The sequence below is a fragment of the Dermacentor andersoni genome, chromosome 3 (assembly GCF_023375885.2).
Source record: "Dermacentor andersoni chromosome 3, qqDerAnde1_hic_scaffold, whole genome shotgun sequence".
NCBI lineage: Eukaryota > Metazoa > Arthropoda > Arachnida > Ixodida > Ixodidae > Dermacentor > Dermacentor andersoni.
Genome location: NC_092816.1, coordinates 125,845,357 through 125,862,985, shown reverse-complemented (window position 1 = coordinate 125,862,985; position 17,629 = coordinate 125,845,357). Strand labels below are relative to the sequence as shown.

The following is a 17,629-nucleotide window of genomic DNA, read 5'->3' as shown; positions in this document are numbered from 1 at the left end:
CAGCAGTCATGGGGGCATTACGGAATCAGGGTGTAGACGAGCCGTATGTAAAAATAGTGAAAGATATCTATAGCGGCTCCACAGCCACCGTAGTCCTGCCTAAAGAAAGCAACAAAATCCCAATAAAGAAAGGCGTCAGGCAGGGAGATACGATCTCTCCAATGCTATTCACAGCGTGTTTATAGGAGGTATTCAGAGACCTGGATTGGGAAGAATTGGGGATAAAAATTAATGGAGAATACCTTAGTAACTTGCGATTTGCCGATGATATTGCCTTGCTTAGTAACTCAGGGGACCAATTGCAATGCATGCTCACTGACCTGGAGAGGCAAAGCAGAAGAGTGGGTCTAAAAATTAATCTGCAGAAAACTAAAGTAATGTTTAACAGTCTCGGAAGAGAACAGCAATTTACAATAGGCAGCGAGCCACTGGAAGTCGTAAGGGAATACATCTACTTAGGGCAGGTAGTGACGGCGGATCCGGATCATGAGACGGAAATTATCAGAAGAATAAGAATGGGCTAGGGTGCGTTTGGCAGGCTTTCTCAGATCATGAACAGCAGGTTGCCATTATCCCTCAAGAGAAAAGTGTATAATAGCTGTGTCTTACCAGTACTCACCTACGGGGCAGAAACCTGGAGGCTTACGAAAAGGGCTCTACTCAAATTGAGGACGACGCAACGAGCTATGGAAAGAAGAATGATAGGTGTAACGTTAAGGGATAAGAAAAGAGCAGATTGGGTGAGGGAACAAACGCGAGTTAATGACATCTTAGTTGAAATCAAGACAAAGAAATGGGCATGGGCAGGACATGTAATGAGGAGGGAAGATAACGGATGGTCATTAAGGGTTACGGACTGGATCCCAAGGGAAGGGAAGCGTAGCTGGGGGCGGCAGAAAGTTAGGTGGGCGGATGAGATTAGGAAGTTTGCAGGGACGGCATGGCCGCAATTATTACATGACCGGGGTTGTTGGAGAAGTATGGGAGAGGCCTTTGCCCTGCAGTGGGCGTAACCAGGCTGATGATGATGATGATGATGATAAGAATAATCGACACTCCGCCATCGGAGCCAGCAGTCAAAGAACTGGTAGACAAAGGGATTCGGGAGCGCGAGCGCGGTGGTGCAGGGCTCGGCTGGGCGCTCTTGGGTGCTGGCGGCCAAGATTGGCGGCTGCTGGCGCGGACTGTGGGACTGCACCATTCCTACATGTACGTCCGTAACGTGGGCCCCGACTCCGTACCGGGAGAGACCATACTCGTGGGATATGTGGGATTGGCGACGCCCGTTCCACGGCCAGTAGCGACGCATGCCTGGCCTGGTGCGTGACCATCTCCGCTGTGCGGGCAACAGCTCTGACGTTCGCTGAGAAGCATTCCGCCGGCTTCTCCGCTGACACCATCATCGCGCCTGGCAGTGGACACGATGGCGGCGTGGTTTCCTAAGCGGTGCTGAAACTCCCAGCGTCACCGTTAGAGAAGGTTTTAGCCGGCGCGGTTACTGCATCAACGCGACAAGTTGTCGAAGCACAGAGACCACGCTTGGCTCCAAACCCAGCAGCGTGGCGACGTCGAGCTACTCGCAGACGTCGGAAATTGACGATGACCGGGCCGTTGGTGGTATAGGAGCCGCCAAGACACGCAAAGGCAAGCTGTCGAAGAAAACCGCTCGGATGAACCACTCGTCAGGTAGGGATGCCAAGAACAAGAGCGGCGCATGGTCCTCGCCCAAGCCCGAGGAGGGCAAAGCCTCTCACTCAGGCGGCGGTGACGAGGATTCCGAAGAGGAGTTCAACGACGGCTATGACTAGTACCTCATGGGCCTTTCATGTGAGTTGCCAACAGTAGTGGAAGCACCACCGTCCGAGCGACCATCATCATTATCTGCTATTTTTCTCCTCCTGTTAATTGCTTGGTGCGGTGCCGTGTAGTCTGCCGTGGCACAACAATATTGAACGGGCAGCTGCTGCTTCTTCCGGCGACCTGCTGCGTGTACTCATCAGAACGTGGTAAAGGAGGAAGACCGGACCAGTGGGGCCCTATAACGTAAAACTATTCCAAACTTTTCTATTCCAATTCTGTAATCAGCACTCTGCGATTGGCCAAAAACTTTTCACCTGCCCGTCACGCGACGTCACGAAAACCGCAATAGCTCCGCATTTGATATGACGTGTAAGCACTGATTATGCATGATTTGACCGAAAAACGAAAAATAGTTATCGCTGATTCGACGCCATTTCCCCATTGCCCCCTGGTTATTCGTCAAATTTTTCGGGCTGCACCCACTTCACCTGCCTGTCACGCGACGTCACAAAACCGCAAAACCTCACTGCGTCAAAGTGACATGTACACATTAACGATACATTAATATGCTGAACAAAACTGAATTTTCTTCTGAATAACCGCAGGCTGCCCCGTTCCTAAAGGAATAAAAGATGGCAGCCGCCGATCGCTCAGGCGCTGGCTACTCGCACCTGCCGGAGAGCACGCGTTTACTGGCATATAATAAAACTTCTTGCGTGGCCGTGTAACATTTTCGAGCACTTTGGACAAGTTTACGACCTCATTCTGCCAACTACTCTTTGATGATGATCCGTTCTAGCGTCATTCTTAGGCTTCGGTTGCATGCCGTCGCGATTTTTCACCAGCCACTGCAAGGAAAGTAAGCGAAAACGGACAAATGGAAGACGCCGGCGCCACCTTCTTCATTCGGTTATCGACTTCGCTGCAGTGGCTCGGCCCAATCGAATCCCTCTCCACTTGAGCGTGCTCGCGCCTCTTATCAGCCAATTAGATAATACAAGCCGCTCAGTGTAGGCAATGTTAATCTCTTTTTCAAGCAAACAAAAGTCACCTCCTATGAAGCAGGAGAGCATTTAATTGGTCAGTTGAGACAACCCTGGGGGTGACCGCTCGGTGCTTGCGTCGGTTACGCAAATTGACGTCAGGAGATTGGAATAAAAACATATTGGAATAGTTTTACATTATAGGGGCCCCATGTGTGTTTCCGGAAATTGTTTAGGGTCATCTGGTTCCTGTATATTCTGGACAACTTCGCATCTTCGCGAAGCATAAGTGCGGGAAGTCAGCCAGGTTTAGGGGCTGCGGGTTTCTGCAAGACCTTGGTGACTGGGACGCTGCCTTCTCCACCGACCCTCGTTCGGTACGGCAGTCTGCAGGTTTGCCCGCCGCCGGGGGTGTGGTGCCGTCGGTGCAAGGCGCAGTGGGCCAGTGCCATCGTCGCCTTCGCAGAGGGAGGGACAGTATGGAAACTCCGGCATCGGAGCCAGCAGTCAAAGTGGTGAGCAAATGGACACGTGAGCGTGAGCGGTGGTTCGGGGCTTGGCTGGGTGCTGTGGCATGCGGCCGGCCAGGACTGGGGCCTGCTGGCGTCGACTGAGGGACCGCGCCGCTCCCACAACATACAAAGGAGTGAAGAAGGGAAACCGAAGAGCTCGATTTTTGTTAACCATGATGACATATGCCAAGAGAAATGAATCCTAGGAACCCATCGGTGAAATTAGCTGTCGTTGAAATTGAAAAGGAAAAAATAACAAAGCGCAGGGAAATGAAATTTGATGAAAAGTTAAGTTGCCCCGGGAGAGATCCAAACTCACAAGCTCCGTATAATGCGTGACTTTGACTACCACTTGTGCTACCGCAACTGCTACCAATCGATCGACTAACTTGGGTATTAATGTGAATTTGATAGAGCCCAGGGAGTGTTAGACAGATCTAATCAGAGCCATGGCGGGCGGATGTGCAGCATCCTTGTGTCCAGCCCCGTGGCGTCACGTAACACGTGGACATAGGAAAGAAGGCTCGTGGCAAAAAACCACCGTATGCTACCTAGTGACATCAAAGTTGCCAGACTCGAGACCCTCGCTCTGAATGAACGAGAGAAGAAGTGAAACTGAGGGGCTCAATTTTGGCTAATTATGATCATATAAGGCAAGGAGACAACGAAGCCAAAGTACGTATCGGGGGTTGGTTGAAATTGAAATGTAGAACAATGTAAAGGAAAGAGAAATAAAAGTTCAGCGGATTATAATTATTATATTGTTACGTAGGAAGACGCAGACGAAAAGCTATGTACAAGCATATTTACAAGAAAATACGCTGCGCTTGGCCAAGAGGCAACAGCCCGCGCTAGCTTCTCGTCGTCGTCGTCGTCGTCTTCGCACTGCTCGCCTTTTCGTGATCGCACATATTGTTCCGTAGCACTACCCCCGGCTGCAAAAGCGCCGTCGCGGAGCCACTAAAGATCAGACTCGGATGCAGTGTAGTAGGCCTTGAGCCTACTGACATGCACGACATCACTTGATGCCAGAAGAGAGGACGAGGTTGAACCCACAGGAGCAATTTCGTAAGTCACAGGCGTCACCTGGCGCAGCACGCGGTAGGGCCCTGTGTATCGCGAAAGGAGCTTTTCGGAAAGTCCGACGTGACGGGAGGGCGACCACAGGAGCACGAGCGCACCAGGCGAAACTGTACGTCACGATGGCGGGCGTTGTAATGACACTGCTGAGTGGTTTGCGAGGCCATCAGTCGAGCACGAGCAAGCTGGCATGCATGGTCGGTGAGGGCGATGGCGTCGCGCGCATACTGGCTTGTTGAGATGGCAGCAGGAGGAAGTGCCGTGTCAAGGGGCAAGGTAGGTTCGCGACCGTACAGTAGATAAAATGGAGAAAATCCGGCGGTGTCGTGCCGGGAAGAATTGTACGCAAATGTTACGTAAGGAAGGGCAATGTCCCAGTCGTGGTGGTCTTTGGAAACGTACTTGGACAGCATATCGGTAAGAGTACGGTTTAACCGCTCTGTCAGGCCATTGGTTTGAGGATGGTATGAGGTAGTCAGTTTGTGTTGAATGGAGCAGGAACGCACAATGTCAGCGATAACTTTCGAGAGGAAGTTTCGACCACGGTCAGTAAGCAGCTGTCGCGGGGCGCCATGAAGCAAGATAATGTCACGCAAGAGAAAGTCCGCGACGTCAGTGGCGCAACTGGTAGGGAGAGCCCGAGTTATAGCGTATCGGGTGGCGTAATCAGTCGCGACGGCTACCCATTTGTTCCCAGAGGATGACGTGGGAAAGGGACCGAGCAGGTCTAATCCAACACGAAAGAACGGTTCTACAGGGACGGTGATCGGCTGGAGATGACCGGCAGGTAGCACCTGAGGTGTTTTCCGACGCTGGTAGGGATCACAGGCAGCAACATAGCGTCGAACGGAGCGAGCGAGACCAGGCCACTAGAAGCGGCGGCGGACGCGGTCGTACGTGCGGGTTACCCCAAGATGTCCTGCAGTGGGTGCGTCATGCACCTCAAAGAGCACAGTCTGTCGTAGCTGTTTTGGCACGACAAGAAGACGATGAGACCCGTCAGGGAGGAAGTTCCTTCGATACAGAATACCGCCCTGGAGGACATATCGGCGAACGGATGCATCGGTAGGTGTTGAGCGCAGACGCTCGATGAGTGCTCGCAGCGATAGGTCTCGGTACTGCCCATCGGCGATGTTAGCGAAGGCAGACACAGAGAAAATGCCGTTGGCGCTACTACTGTCGGCGTCATCAGGCTCGTCGACCGGGTAGCGAGACAGGCAGTCTGCGTCCTTGTGTAGACGGCCAGATTTATAGGTGACAGTATACGAATATTCTTGGAGGCGTAAGGCCCAGCGACCAAGTCTTCCTGTAGGATCTTTCAGTGAGCATAACCAGCAAAGCCCGTGATGGTCTGTGACAACGGAAGAGGGTCGGCCATATAAGTATGGGCGGAATTTCGCAACCGCCCAAACTAGGGCCAGACACTCACGCTCAGTGATGGAATAGTTGCGCACCGCGGGTGAGAGGAGCCTGCTGGCGTAAGCGATAACACGGTCGTGGCCATGCTGGCGTTGTGCCGGTACTGCGCCAATTCCGTGACCGCTGGCATCATTACGGACTTCGGTAGGCGCAGAAGGATCGAAATGGGCCAGAACAGGAGGCGTTCTGAGAATGTCGATTAGATGTGAGAATGCAGAAGCCTCGTTATCGCCCCACTGGAAAAGGGCGTCTTTTCTCAAAAGCCCGGTTACTGGTCGTGCTATGGCGGCGAAATTTCTCACGAAACGGCGGAAGTACGAACAAAGGCCGATGAAGCTGCGCACATCCTTGACACACTTCGGAACAGGGAAGTGCGCAACAGCATGGATCTTGCCTGGGTCCGGTTGCACTCCGTTCGCGTCAACGAGATGTCCAAGGACGGTAATCTGGTGACGCTCGAATTGACACTTCGATGCCTTGAGTTGAAGACCGGCTCGACGAAAATCGTTCAGGACTGCTGAGAGGCGCTCGAGGTGCGTAGCGAACGTTGGGGAGAATATGATAACGTCATCCAAGTAGCACAGGCACGTGGACCATTTGAAACCGTGAAGAAGGGAGTCCATCATGCGTTCAAAAGTGGCAGGGGCGTTACATAGACCGAACGGCATCACTTTGAATTGATAAAGACCTCCGGGTGTTACAAAAGCAGTCTTCTCGCGGTCGAGATCGTCCACGGCAATCTGCCAGTAGCCGGAGCGAAGGTCAATAGAGGAGAAATAGCGAGCACCGTGGAGGCAGTCAAGGGCGTCATCAATCCGAGGTAGGGGATACACGTCCTTTTTGGTAACCCTGTTAAGGTGCCGATAGTCCACGCAAAAGCGCCATGAGCCATCCTTCTTTTTGACCAGTACAACAGGTGACGCCCATGGACTATATGATGGTTCAGTAATGTTCTTGGCAAGCATTTTGCGAACTTCTGCGTGAATAACTTGACGCTCAGCTGGTGACACTTGATACGGGCGGCGATAAATAGGAGGGGCATCGCCGGTATTAATGCGATGTTTGACAGCTGTAGTTTGGGCCAAAGGACGATCGTTAAAGTCAAAAATATCATGGTAGGAAAACAGAACGCGGTAGAGTTCACGAGCGTGCTCGGATGGCAAGTCGGGCGCAATCATTTTCTGTAAGTCAGCGATGGTACAATTTGCCCATTGCGGTGGTAGAGGAGGATCGGATGAAGTGTCGTCAACTGCAGTGGATGCTACTGAGTGATCCGCGAATGAGCAAAGCTGGGCCAGAGACATCCCGCGTGCCAGCACTTGTGTCGTCAAGCCAAAGTTGACCACTGGCAGGCAGACGCAATTCGCCGTAATAGATAAAACTGTATGAGGTACTGTGACCCCGTGTGTAAGGAGGACGTCTTGCATAGGAGCCGCGATGTAGTGACCGTTGGGGACTGATGGGGAAGACACTAGGTCAACGTAGGTCAGTGCCGAAGGTGGCAAGCGAACGAAGTCGACGGAACTGAGGTGACTGGGGTGTGGTTCAGCAGGATCCAGAACAGGCACGTCAAGGCGGAGAGTCCTGGCGGAACAATCGATGAGAGCAGAATGTGCGGAGAGGAAGTCTAAGCCGAGGATGATGTCATGGGGACAGTGGGCGATGACTGTGAATAGCACGATTGTTGAGCGATCGGCGAAGGAGACGCGGGTGGTACACATACCAATTACGGGGGCTGTTCCGCCATCGGCGACACGGACAACAGGCGTCGTGGCGGCCGTGATAATTTTCTTGAGCGGGTTACGAAGGTGAGCGCTCATTATGGACAAATGCGCCCCAGTGTCTATGAGTGCAGACACAGAAACACCGTCGACTTGCACGTCAAGAAGGTTCAGATGAGTGGGCAACGTCAGTAGAGGATTTGGCGGCGTAGGGAGCAATGCAGCGTCACCTCGAGGCGCTGCATCGTCTAGTTTTCCGGCTGGGAGCGGCGTCCGAAGGTAGTCGGCGAATAGGAGCGACGGGGCTGGGGAGAGCGAGATTGTCGTCGTTGGGGCGAAGGCGAACGAGAATAGGAGCGGTTCGGTGCAGGAGAATCAGCGGCGGCGTTATCGGAGCGTGCGGCATAGGGACGAGAAGGGCCACCTGGGGGGCGAGAGTACGCGGTATAAGTAGACCGGGTCGGGGAACTCCAGCGACTGCGACAGTGCCGAGAAATGTGCCCGATTCGATGGCAGTGGAAACAAATGGGCTTGTCGTCAGCAGTGCGCTATCCAGATGGGTTGCGGAAACGTGGTGGGTAAGAAGGTGCGGGACGGGGCGGAATCGACGGAGCCGGACGGGTATCAGGACGATGGGCCGAGCAGATGGTGTGAAGACCCATGTTTTCGAACTCTTGGCGCACAACTGCCTGGGTCAGTGAGACCGTGACTGCAGATGTGTTGGTGGGACTGGAGTCGAAGGCAGCCGGATAGGCGGCCTCGATCTCACGCCGGACGATCCTGGTAACATCGGCAGTGTTGTTGGGACGAGGAGTGTCGGTACAGGAAGATGTCGCTGGGGTGTTGGGCAGACGGGCAAACTGCTGGTCAATACGTCGGCTTTTAGCGAGTTCCAGGCGGCGGCACTCTTTTATAACAGCATCCACCATCGCTACGTTGTTGCAAACGAGCAAGTTGAAGGCGTCATCGGCAATGCCTTTGAGGATGTGGGCAACCTTGTCTGACTCAGTCATGTGGGTGTCAACTTTGCGGCACAGAGCCAAGACGTCCTGAATGTACGTGACATAGGGCTCTGTTGACGTGTGCACACGGCCGGAAAGCGCCTCCTGCGCGGCAAGTTGGTGACTGTAGGGGTTGCCCAACAAGTCCCGAAGCTGTGTCTTAAGTGAATCCCAACTGGTGAGCTCGTCTTCGTGCGTGCGACACCAAACTCTAGGTGTGCCACCGAGGTAAAAGGCTACGTTGGCGAGCATAGTAGTAGGGTCCCACCGGTTATTGCGGCTGACGTGTTCATACAGGCTGATCCAGTCATCGACGTCTTCCCCACCTTTGCCCGAGAATACGCCAGGATCACGGGGAGCGGGGAGAGTAATGTAGGTCGTCGAAGTGGCAGCAGGTGTCGGAGCCGGGGGAGTCCGGTTGTCGTCGCCGGGAGCCATGAAGGAAAGCTCGACGTACCGTCCATTGCGAAGCTCCGTGACGAGGTACAGGGAACGTCCACCTCCACCAGATATGTTACGTAGGAAGACGCAGACGAAAAGCTATGTACAAGTATATTTACAAGAAAATACGCTGCGCTTGGCCAAGAGGCAACAGCCCGCGCTAGCTTCTCATCGTCGTCGTCGTCTTCGCACTGCTCGCCGTTTCGTGATCGCACATATTGTTCCGTAGCAATATATATATATATATATATATAGGGATAGATACATGACTAGAGAACAAGATATTTTGTGGGAAATAGCTACAGAAACAGCGCGACACAGGACGAGCGAGCAAAGAGCACAGGTCATCGCCCTGTCCTGTGCTCTTTAGTCGCTCGTCCTGGGTCGCGCTCTATCTGTTTTTATTCTAAAGATGAGCCAACCAGCCCCTTTGAACACACAGCTCATTTGCCTCGCCCCCCGAGAAAAAGGAAATCTTGGTTGCGTCTCTGAAATAGATGGTCATTGTGGGCCCGAAATTTGAAAAGAGCTGGCAAGTTACTGCAACTTTTTTAAAGCGGGATGTTCGCGTGCCGTGCAAAGTTATCTTTTTGTATTCGGACAAGAGACGCTGAGGTGTAGTGAAGCACATGTTTTTTACGTTCTAGGAACCCATTGGCTGATAACACGGAGGTATTTCAATTGACGAAAGATATTTATACGACTTTCACCCCTAGGATAATTCGCTTATATGTATTGCGATTCTTTCTTATCTGCGCAGACGTGATTATTGTACTTCAATATGCGCATCGGATGTCTTGTGGTCGGTTTCTAGAGCTGCTAATCGCATAACTCAAGCCAACCTTTGTCATTATAGGTTCTCACCTAAAAAAAAAAACGAAGAGCGGCGTATGCGTAAGGTCTCCTATAGCACCATTGTTAAAAAAATCTAGAACCAGCTCTCAAATTTTCTGAGGAAGCAGATTCAGTGCATACTTTCAGCTGCTGTCAACAGCTAAGAAAAATTTTGCAGTCGTGTAGTGACCGCGCAGTCACCTTTTCGCAGATGCACTCTTTCCAAACAGAGGCCTGCTTCTCACCTGTTGCTAAGTTGCCGGTGACTGCCGTATATTTAGCCACTGAGAAAGTTCTCATAACGGCTGCTATTGGCCAGTAACTGATATGAATCAAGAACGATGTTTGCATTTAGTGCACGTGTACCTACCGTTACTGTGTATAATGATTGACGCAGCGAAGTACACAGGCTGGAGTAAGCGGACATATGCGTTTCCAAATTTGATAATTGTGGATCACTGGAAGAAGCTCATTATTTTCTTTTCAGACCCGACCACGCCAACCCCGCGTGGGAAAAAAAGGCTATGGTCACACTGCTTGTCAGTGTCAGTGTCGTTGCCATGGGACCTTGATGATATCGACTAGTTTGGAACACTCAACTAGCCTCAAACCACCGTGATAGGTAAGCCGAAACCACAAGTACGCTACGCATGACGCGCTTCTGTGAGCAATGGCGGTTTGCATCGACAAAGGATGCGCGCTTCCGGCCAACGTTGCTCTCGGTCACTCCTGTCGAGACACCGTGGCGGGCCATGGCTTCACTTTAAGGAATGCGCTTCAAAATGCGCAATCTTCATTTGCCTAATATTCCTACAATACAAAGCCGACCTCGTGGGTAGCACGGGCAGACTGGAGCACAGAAGCACGAGCCCGCGCCCCGTGCTGCGCTCATCCCAAATGCAATACAGTTGAGCATAGTTGCGTAGCGACCTCCAGAAGGTGCCGCCAGAAGCACTTTGGCGATATAAATAAGTCGAGAACCGCTTTGCTCCGATTTTTTTGTATGTACACGACATGGCTCCGAGGCGCCGCGACGGGCGCCCGCCCGAGGGCCCACATTAAGACATACAGGCCGTCTCCTTGCCGAGTTGAGGATCTTCGTGGCGCGTCGCATCGTGGTCGAAACTCGTTGCCGTTAGGAATCCCTTCAACGCGAGTCCGCAATGCGCGAAGCCATCGCTGAGCCGATGTGCGTTCTGCGGACGTACTGGAACTCGTGAGCGAAGACAACGTTTCCCTCAATCGTGGAAAATTTCGATGGTTGCCCTAGTGATATGTGCGAAGGGAAGTGTGCTACTCATGCCACTTGATACGATAGAATGCCACCGTGTGCTGCCATCTAATATACAGTTGCAGAGCAAAGTGATGACCAACGTTAATGCCTGGCCATTCATGCGAACTGTCCCAGCCGGGTACAAGACCGATTATCGCTTTATTCAAAAAATTGAAATAATTAATGAGGGGAACAGCGTTCTAACGCCATATTTTTATGGACATAAAAAAGCATTCGAGGGTAACCTAAATTTTCAGAAACGGCGCCAAACCAGGCGGTAGAAATAAATTACCTAAAAAATCGAATTTTCTGTAATTGTTACCAAACTTGCTATATCATAACTGATACACATGGTTTTTACGAGAAAATAGTTTAAGCACAATTCTCTTTTTTTTTTTTCTGTAACTTACTCCTGAAAATGGCAAAGATGGCGCGTTTTATATAATCTGCACTCAAAAAAAATTCGGTGGATACAAATGCCCAAAAATACTTTCATTGAAGTGTCCTCAATTTATATTATCTGTCAAAATTTTATTCGCGCGCGAATATTACGCGGCGGCCTCCCAAATACAAGCTTAAACGAAAAAAAATAGATTTCTGACCGATAATTGCGCGTCTGTTCAGTGCTGTAGCGATCCTAGTAAAAATATGAATAATAATGGCCGTCATACAAAGGGAAATCGACTGTTCTACAAAAATTTCTTAAAATGCACTTCTGGTTTTAGAAAAGTAAGAAAAACATTTTGAAGCTGGTACCAACACTGGAAATTTTTGTTCCTTGCTGGGCTCCACTGTACAACTTTATATTGCTAGACAGAACGAGGCTGACACATATGGTACTAAAATGTCAGACATGAATTCGCTGGGCCCGAACTATATGCCAGAAACGCGGTTGTGTAATATGATAACGTGGTTTGTCTTCTGTGTTACCCGCTCCACAAAAAAGTTTCACAAGGGAGGTCGTTTAGAAAATATATTTGTAATTTCAATAAACGTAGGGGGAGAGGGGATCAGAAGGTAACTTCTTCAGCATTGTTTTTGTCACAGAGGGTCACCTTCACAAAGTACCGGAGCTAGTGCTTGGATCAAATAATTCGAGCCTAAAATAGATTCGAGAACATAGGTATAATATACAATGAATTGTTATCGAGCGCCTTGGGGTGCTTTGTGAAGATTGTGGTTGTCGGGTTCTCCTTGTGCAAGCGCATGTATTTGCGAAAGGAAGAGATACAAGCTCAAAAGAATTCATAGAAGCACAATGGGTTATAAGTGGGCTTTATAATGGGCTATATGTGTTATGGAATTCGTTCACTAGAAATGAGCCTGATTTCCAATAGCGGAATATCTGACATGCTTGGAGGAATGCTTCCCACATATTGATTTTCTGTGGCTCTTCGCTTTTCATCTCTTCAGCTGCGTTCATGGTTGAAAGTGCATTTTCAGCAGTTCTCAGACAAAATAAAAGGGTTCAGTTACTATTTCAGTCATTTGTATCTCCGTTCCGTTCTTCGTGTCTAATGCTCAGGGAAACATCGACAACGCTGCACCAACTATAGCCTAAAGGCCAACCTTTGTGATCTTCCAACAGGCGAGGGTGTGACGAAAAAGCGGAAAAGAACATCCAATGGCCCGTATCTTACATTTCTGGTAAATTAGACTTGCGTTATAGCTGATGTAGCGTCCTACAATTCCTGTCTGTCTTTTCAGGAATTGTAGCTGCCGATCCAGAATCTCACTTCACGCATCGTGCTATATTGTTTGTTGACGCACGTTATAATGTTTCAATTATAAGGCATTGTCTTGCATCACAACGAGAAACCGCCGCTGTCTTCCCAAGACAACCCTCACTTCATTTATCTTTCTTCCCGGCCTTGACCTCTCAAATTACATAGCGCCAAATTGTGGCCATCAGCATGCGGTAGCCGTGCAAGACGAAAAATGCAAGACTTTGTTTTCCGGACAGCTGACTGTGCCAAACAATCACCTGTTATGTTTCACCGTCGGACAGTGACGCACCTAAATAATGGTACATACACTGTTTAGGTTGATTGTTAGGTAGAAGAGAAAGCCTGGCGAGCACATAGTCGATAGCGGAACTTTCAGTTGAGTAGCGCAACCGTTAGATTCGTCAGAGCATAGCTAACGTGACTAACATAATCTTACCATCAGATAACTCCCTCGCATTGCTCTTTCGTGGTGTGTTTCGAACTGCTGCGTGAATACGTTACACCATCGTTTTCTTAAAATGTGTTCCTTCTGCCACAAGAAGATCGCCGATCTCAACTTTCATGAACAATCCGGTTCAAGTTATTTTTGATTCTGTGAGAGAAGCTTGTAGAAGTCTGGAATATTTTTTAGTGAGGCACCGGGATATTTTTTTTTTTTTATAAATGCAACTTCGCATCGGCCTTCCATCCCTGCAGACATATTGCCAATGTAATTTTCGCTTGTACAGCGATCTTGCGTTTTTCCCACGGTTTAGCTTTGCAGTAGAGTAAATATTAGGAAATATTTCTTTTTAATGTAGGCGCCAAGGAATATTTATATCCAGTGGATAGATGGAATTTGGCATAAGAAAGGTTAAATAACTGGGCTTTTAGCGGGAAGGGCAGCCTGATAATATGTTTCAGCAAAGTAAACGACAACACGAAATATGACACGGACACCACATGAAGCCTAATTGCAGCGGTTTATGATTCGTATGCTGTGAATGTGTACGCTATTTGTCATATTCATTTTTTGATTAATTTCATCGGTTCGTATCCTTTCATTGGTTGTAGACATACTACAGGTTTGCTGGGAAAAAATCACGGGGTTTACCGAGTTAGATTGAGGGTTTATGAAAGATAATGTATAGGTAGTTAAGCAAACGGTAAAGGCACTTATGTTTCCTTGCGATCTGCCACACAGAAAGGGTACCGTTAAATCTGGAAGCTTTTGTGCAACTATTCACTTACTATGTGCGTATATACACTGCATACGCACACTTGCAGGTAAACAATATTGTAAAGGTCGTTACAGAAGGCGCCGTGTAATAAGTGACTCGTGCATAAATCAGGATTCGAATCGCTAAAATGATAGCTGGTTCAATAATGTAGCATATGTTATGTGCTGCTATTCAAACAATTGCTGGCTGTAAAAGAGACAGAATGAAAGACGCAGTGCGGCAATTAACTATTTTATAGCAGGCTGCACAATATTAAAGTGCGTTAAAAAAATGTTATTGTCGTAGCAGAGATCCACAAATTGATCTCTGTGTAAAAGCTTCCTGCTTTTATCGCGGAATACCGTTCACACGTACCTCGGATCGGTGTTCCGCGAAGAGGGAAATGCAGGCCTGGAACATACCAGCAGCTTTCTGCCATGAAGTCTGACCTGTGGTAGGAACCCGGGCAGCGTACGCGGCTCCTATTATGATGCTTGTCATAGTATGATTAACCTGAGAAAGTTGACCAAAAGAAAACCGGAGCAATTTTACACATCATAAAATTTACATCCAAAGTTTCCAAGTCACTGTAGACCTGGCCGTATATATGCCGTAGTGCGTAAAAGGCATAGTACTCTAATCATAGGTTTATTCAGGCCCAGAATTGGTAAAAAGGAATTTATGCTCGCGCTCTTTAGCAATACATCGCACACCACATCATAAAAGTTGCAGGGAAACACCGCTTACAATTATGCTCTTGCAAAAATATCTGCGGCGAGGCGCGCGCTGTGACGTCGCGTGCCTACTCGGAGCACCGCCACGACGAAATCGCGAGTTCGCGGCCAGTAAAGCTTTCGCTTTAATATTGGCGGCGAGGCGCGCGCTGTGATGTCATGTGCCTACTCGGAGCACCGCCACGGCGAAATCGCGAGTTCGCGGCCAGTAAAGCTATCGCTTTAATATGGGCGACGCGGCGCACGCTGTGACGTCGTGTGCCTACTCGGAGCACCGCAACGGCGAAATCGCGAGTTCGCGGCCAGTAAAGCTTTCGCTTTAATATCGGCGGCGAGGCGCGCGCTGTGACGTCGTGTGCCTACTCGGAGCACCGCCACGGCGAAATCGCGAGTTCGCGGCCAGTAAAGCTATCGCTTTAATATGGGCGACGCGGCGCACGCTGTGACGTCGTGTGCCTACTCGGAGCACCACCACGGCGAAATCGCGAGTTCGCGGCCAGTAAAGCTTTCGCTTTAATATGGGCGGCGAGGCGCGCGCTGTGACGTCGTGTGCCTACTCGGAGCACCGCCACGGCGAAATCGCGAGTTCGCGGCCAGTAAAGCTTTCGCTTTAATATGGGCGGCGTGGCGCGCGCTGTGACGTCGTGTGCCTACTCGGAGCACCACCACGGCGAAATCGCGAGTTCGCGGCCAGTAAAGCTTTCGCTTTAATATCGGCGGCGAGGCGCGCGCTGTGACGTCGTGTGCCTACTCGGAGCACCGCCACGCCGAAATCGCGAGTTCGCGGCCAGTAAAGCTTTCGCTTTTATATGGGCGGCGAGGCGCACGCTGTGACGTCGTGTGCCTACTCGGAGCACCGCCACGGCGAAATCGCGAGTTCGCGGCCAGTAAATCTTTCGCTTTAATATCGGCGGCGAGGCGCGCGCTGTGACGTCGTGTGCCTACTCGGAGCACCGCCACGCCGAAATCGCGAGTTCGCGGCCAGTAAAGCTTTCGCTTTAATATCGGCGGCGAGGCGCGCGCTGTGACGTCGTGTGCCTACTCGGAGCACCGCCACGGCGAAATCGCGAGTTCACGGCCAGTACAGCTTTCGCTTTAATACCAGCGGCGAGGCGCGCGCTGTGACGTCGTGTGCCTACTCGGAGCACCACCACGGCGAAATCGCGAGTTCGCTGCCAGTAAAGCTTTCGCTTTAATATGGGCGGCGAGGCGCACGCTGTGACGTCGTGTGCCTACTCGGAGCACCACCACGCCGAAATCGCGAGTTCGCGGCCAGTAAAGCTTTCGTTTTAATATCGGCGGGGAGGCGCGCGCTGTGACGTCGTGCGCCTACTCGGAGCACCGCCACGGCGAAATCGCGAGTTCGGGGCCAGTAAAGCTTTCGCTTTAATATGGGCGGCGAGGCGCACGCTGTGACGTCGTGTGCCTACTCGGAGCACCGCCACGGCGAAATCGCGAGTTCGCGGCCAGTAAAGCTTTCGCTTTAAAAGTAGCCTGAGAGAAGTTGACAGCTGCCGCACAGGTAATCAGAAGCTTCCTCTGCCTAGGCCTGGTAGCAACGTTTAGGAAAAGAAACATACATATACATCTGCCCGTCAGTATTTATGACTGTCACATTAATAAATAATTTCATCAATTGACATTAGTCGTTTGTTGCCACGTTCATTCTACAAGAGGTGTCAACAGGCGACATAGAATGAGCAGCAGTCACGTTGGTGTCGACCGTTATTTACCTGGAGAGCGATATGCTCAAAACTCATGGTAAAAGGCGCTAGATTCAGGTAGTATTTTCTCGCAGTATTTGTAGCACGAGTAAGAAGGACAACCTACAAAGTAGCGATACGCAAAGCGCACATACTGCAGGATCAAACTTTAGCGACTGTTTGTTTGGAAAACCCGCCATGTGGCAACCTCACAAGCGATTTAATCACCTAAAGGTTCCGGCTAGTTGGTTGTGCATGATTCCAGATATAGTGATATCCACCGCAACTAACTTGGTGGCCCTTCCACAGTTTATAGTGAGTGCAACCAGGTAATTTAACTGTGTCTCCGATAGGTCTGTCGTCCTTGCCTGCAGTCTGTTTAAAGTTTTCAGTGAAGTGACAGGTGTAGGGCGATCCCAAGTGTATACAACTTCATAGAAATACGGGCGCTTGAAGTCGTTTGAGCGATAAAAAAATATCGCTGTAGGGAAAAATTTTCGAAAAGAAAATGTATTTTTCACGGGGAGGACATGTTGTCTCATCCAAACACTGGCTTGAGCAGCATGCTTTTTCCTCCCCCTCTCTTTGTATTAAATCAAATGTACAGAGACCTTCCTACGCAATCAGCCTCAGCATCTGCGTCTGATGCATCACCTGTACAGGGACAATTGCGCAGAACAATCAATTGGCTATAAAGCTCCTCACAGAGCAACGGTACATGTAGCCTATCGTGGCATACCTTAGCGAAGGCGTCGGTGCCCGGCCCCTTGAATGTACCGCATACAAAACGGTAGAAGTCTTCGCACGGGTCTGCTTCCGCGTCCAGCTTCTGCCGCAGCCACTGCGCCAGGAAGTGACACTCGTCGGTCGTGCATACGTTGTCGCTCGCACCAACAGATGGCGAAACAGTTGTCGGGAGTGCCGTTTCAGCTGAAACAGTTGTCGGGAGTGCCGTGTCAGCTGAAACAGTTGTCGGGACAGCTGTTATAGTCCCCACAACAGGTGGTACCGGAAGCATCCGTACAGCCTTGGTTGTAGAAACAGGTGCTGGAGTCACAGAAACCGACTGCTTGACGGTGGCTGTTTCCATTGTGAGTGACTGCTGAGGCGTTATTGACTCGACGCTCGGCACAGCAATGCTACCACCCGCAGATTCTGGCGCTTTCGTCCCCTGTTTGCGGGAATAAATAAAGTGATCAGAT

The 17,629-nt window shown here is 50.4% G+C and overlaps 1 protein-coding gene across 1 annotated transcript in view; it reads right to left on the bottom strand.

Annotated features, from left to right (window-relative positions):
• LOC126537952 (uncharacterized) overlaps positions 1-17,629 on the bottom strand; it is a 163,814-nt gene that overhangs the window by 123,379 nt on the left and 22,806 nt on the right. The window contains exons 4-5 of the mRNA XM_055073772.2: positions 17,167-17,598; positions 14,366-14,503 (exon numbers count right to left, since the gene is read on the bottom strand). Coding sequence (XP_054929747.2) covers positions 14,366-14,503; positions 17,167-17,598 — 570 coding nt within the window. The remainder of the gene's footprint in view (positions 1-14,365; positions 14,504-17,166; positions 17,599-17,629) is intronic.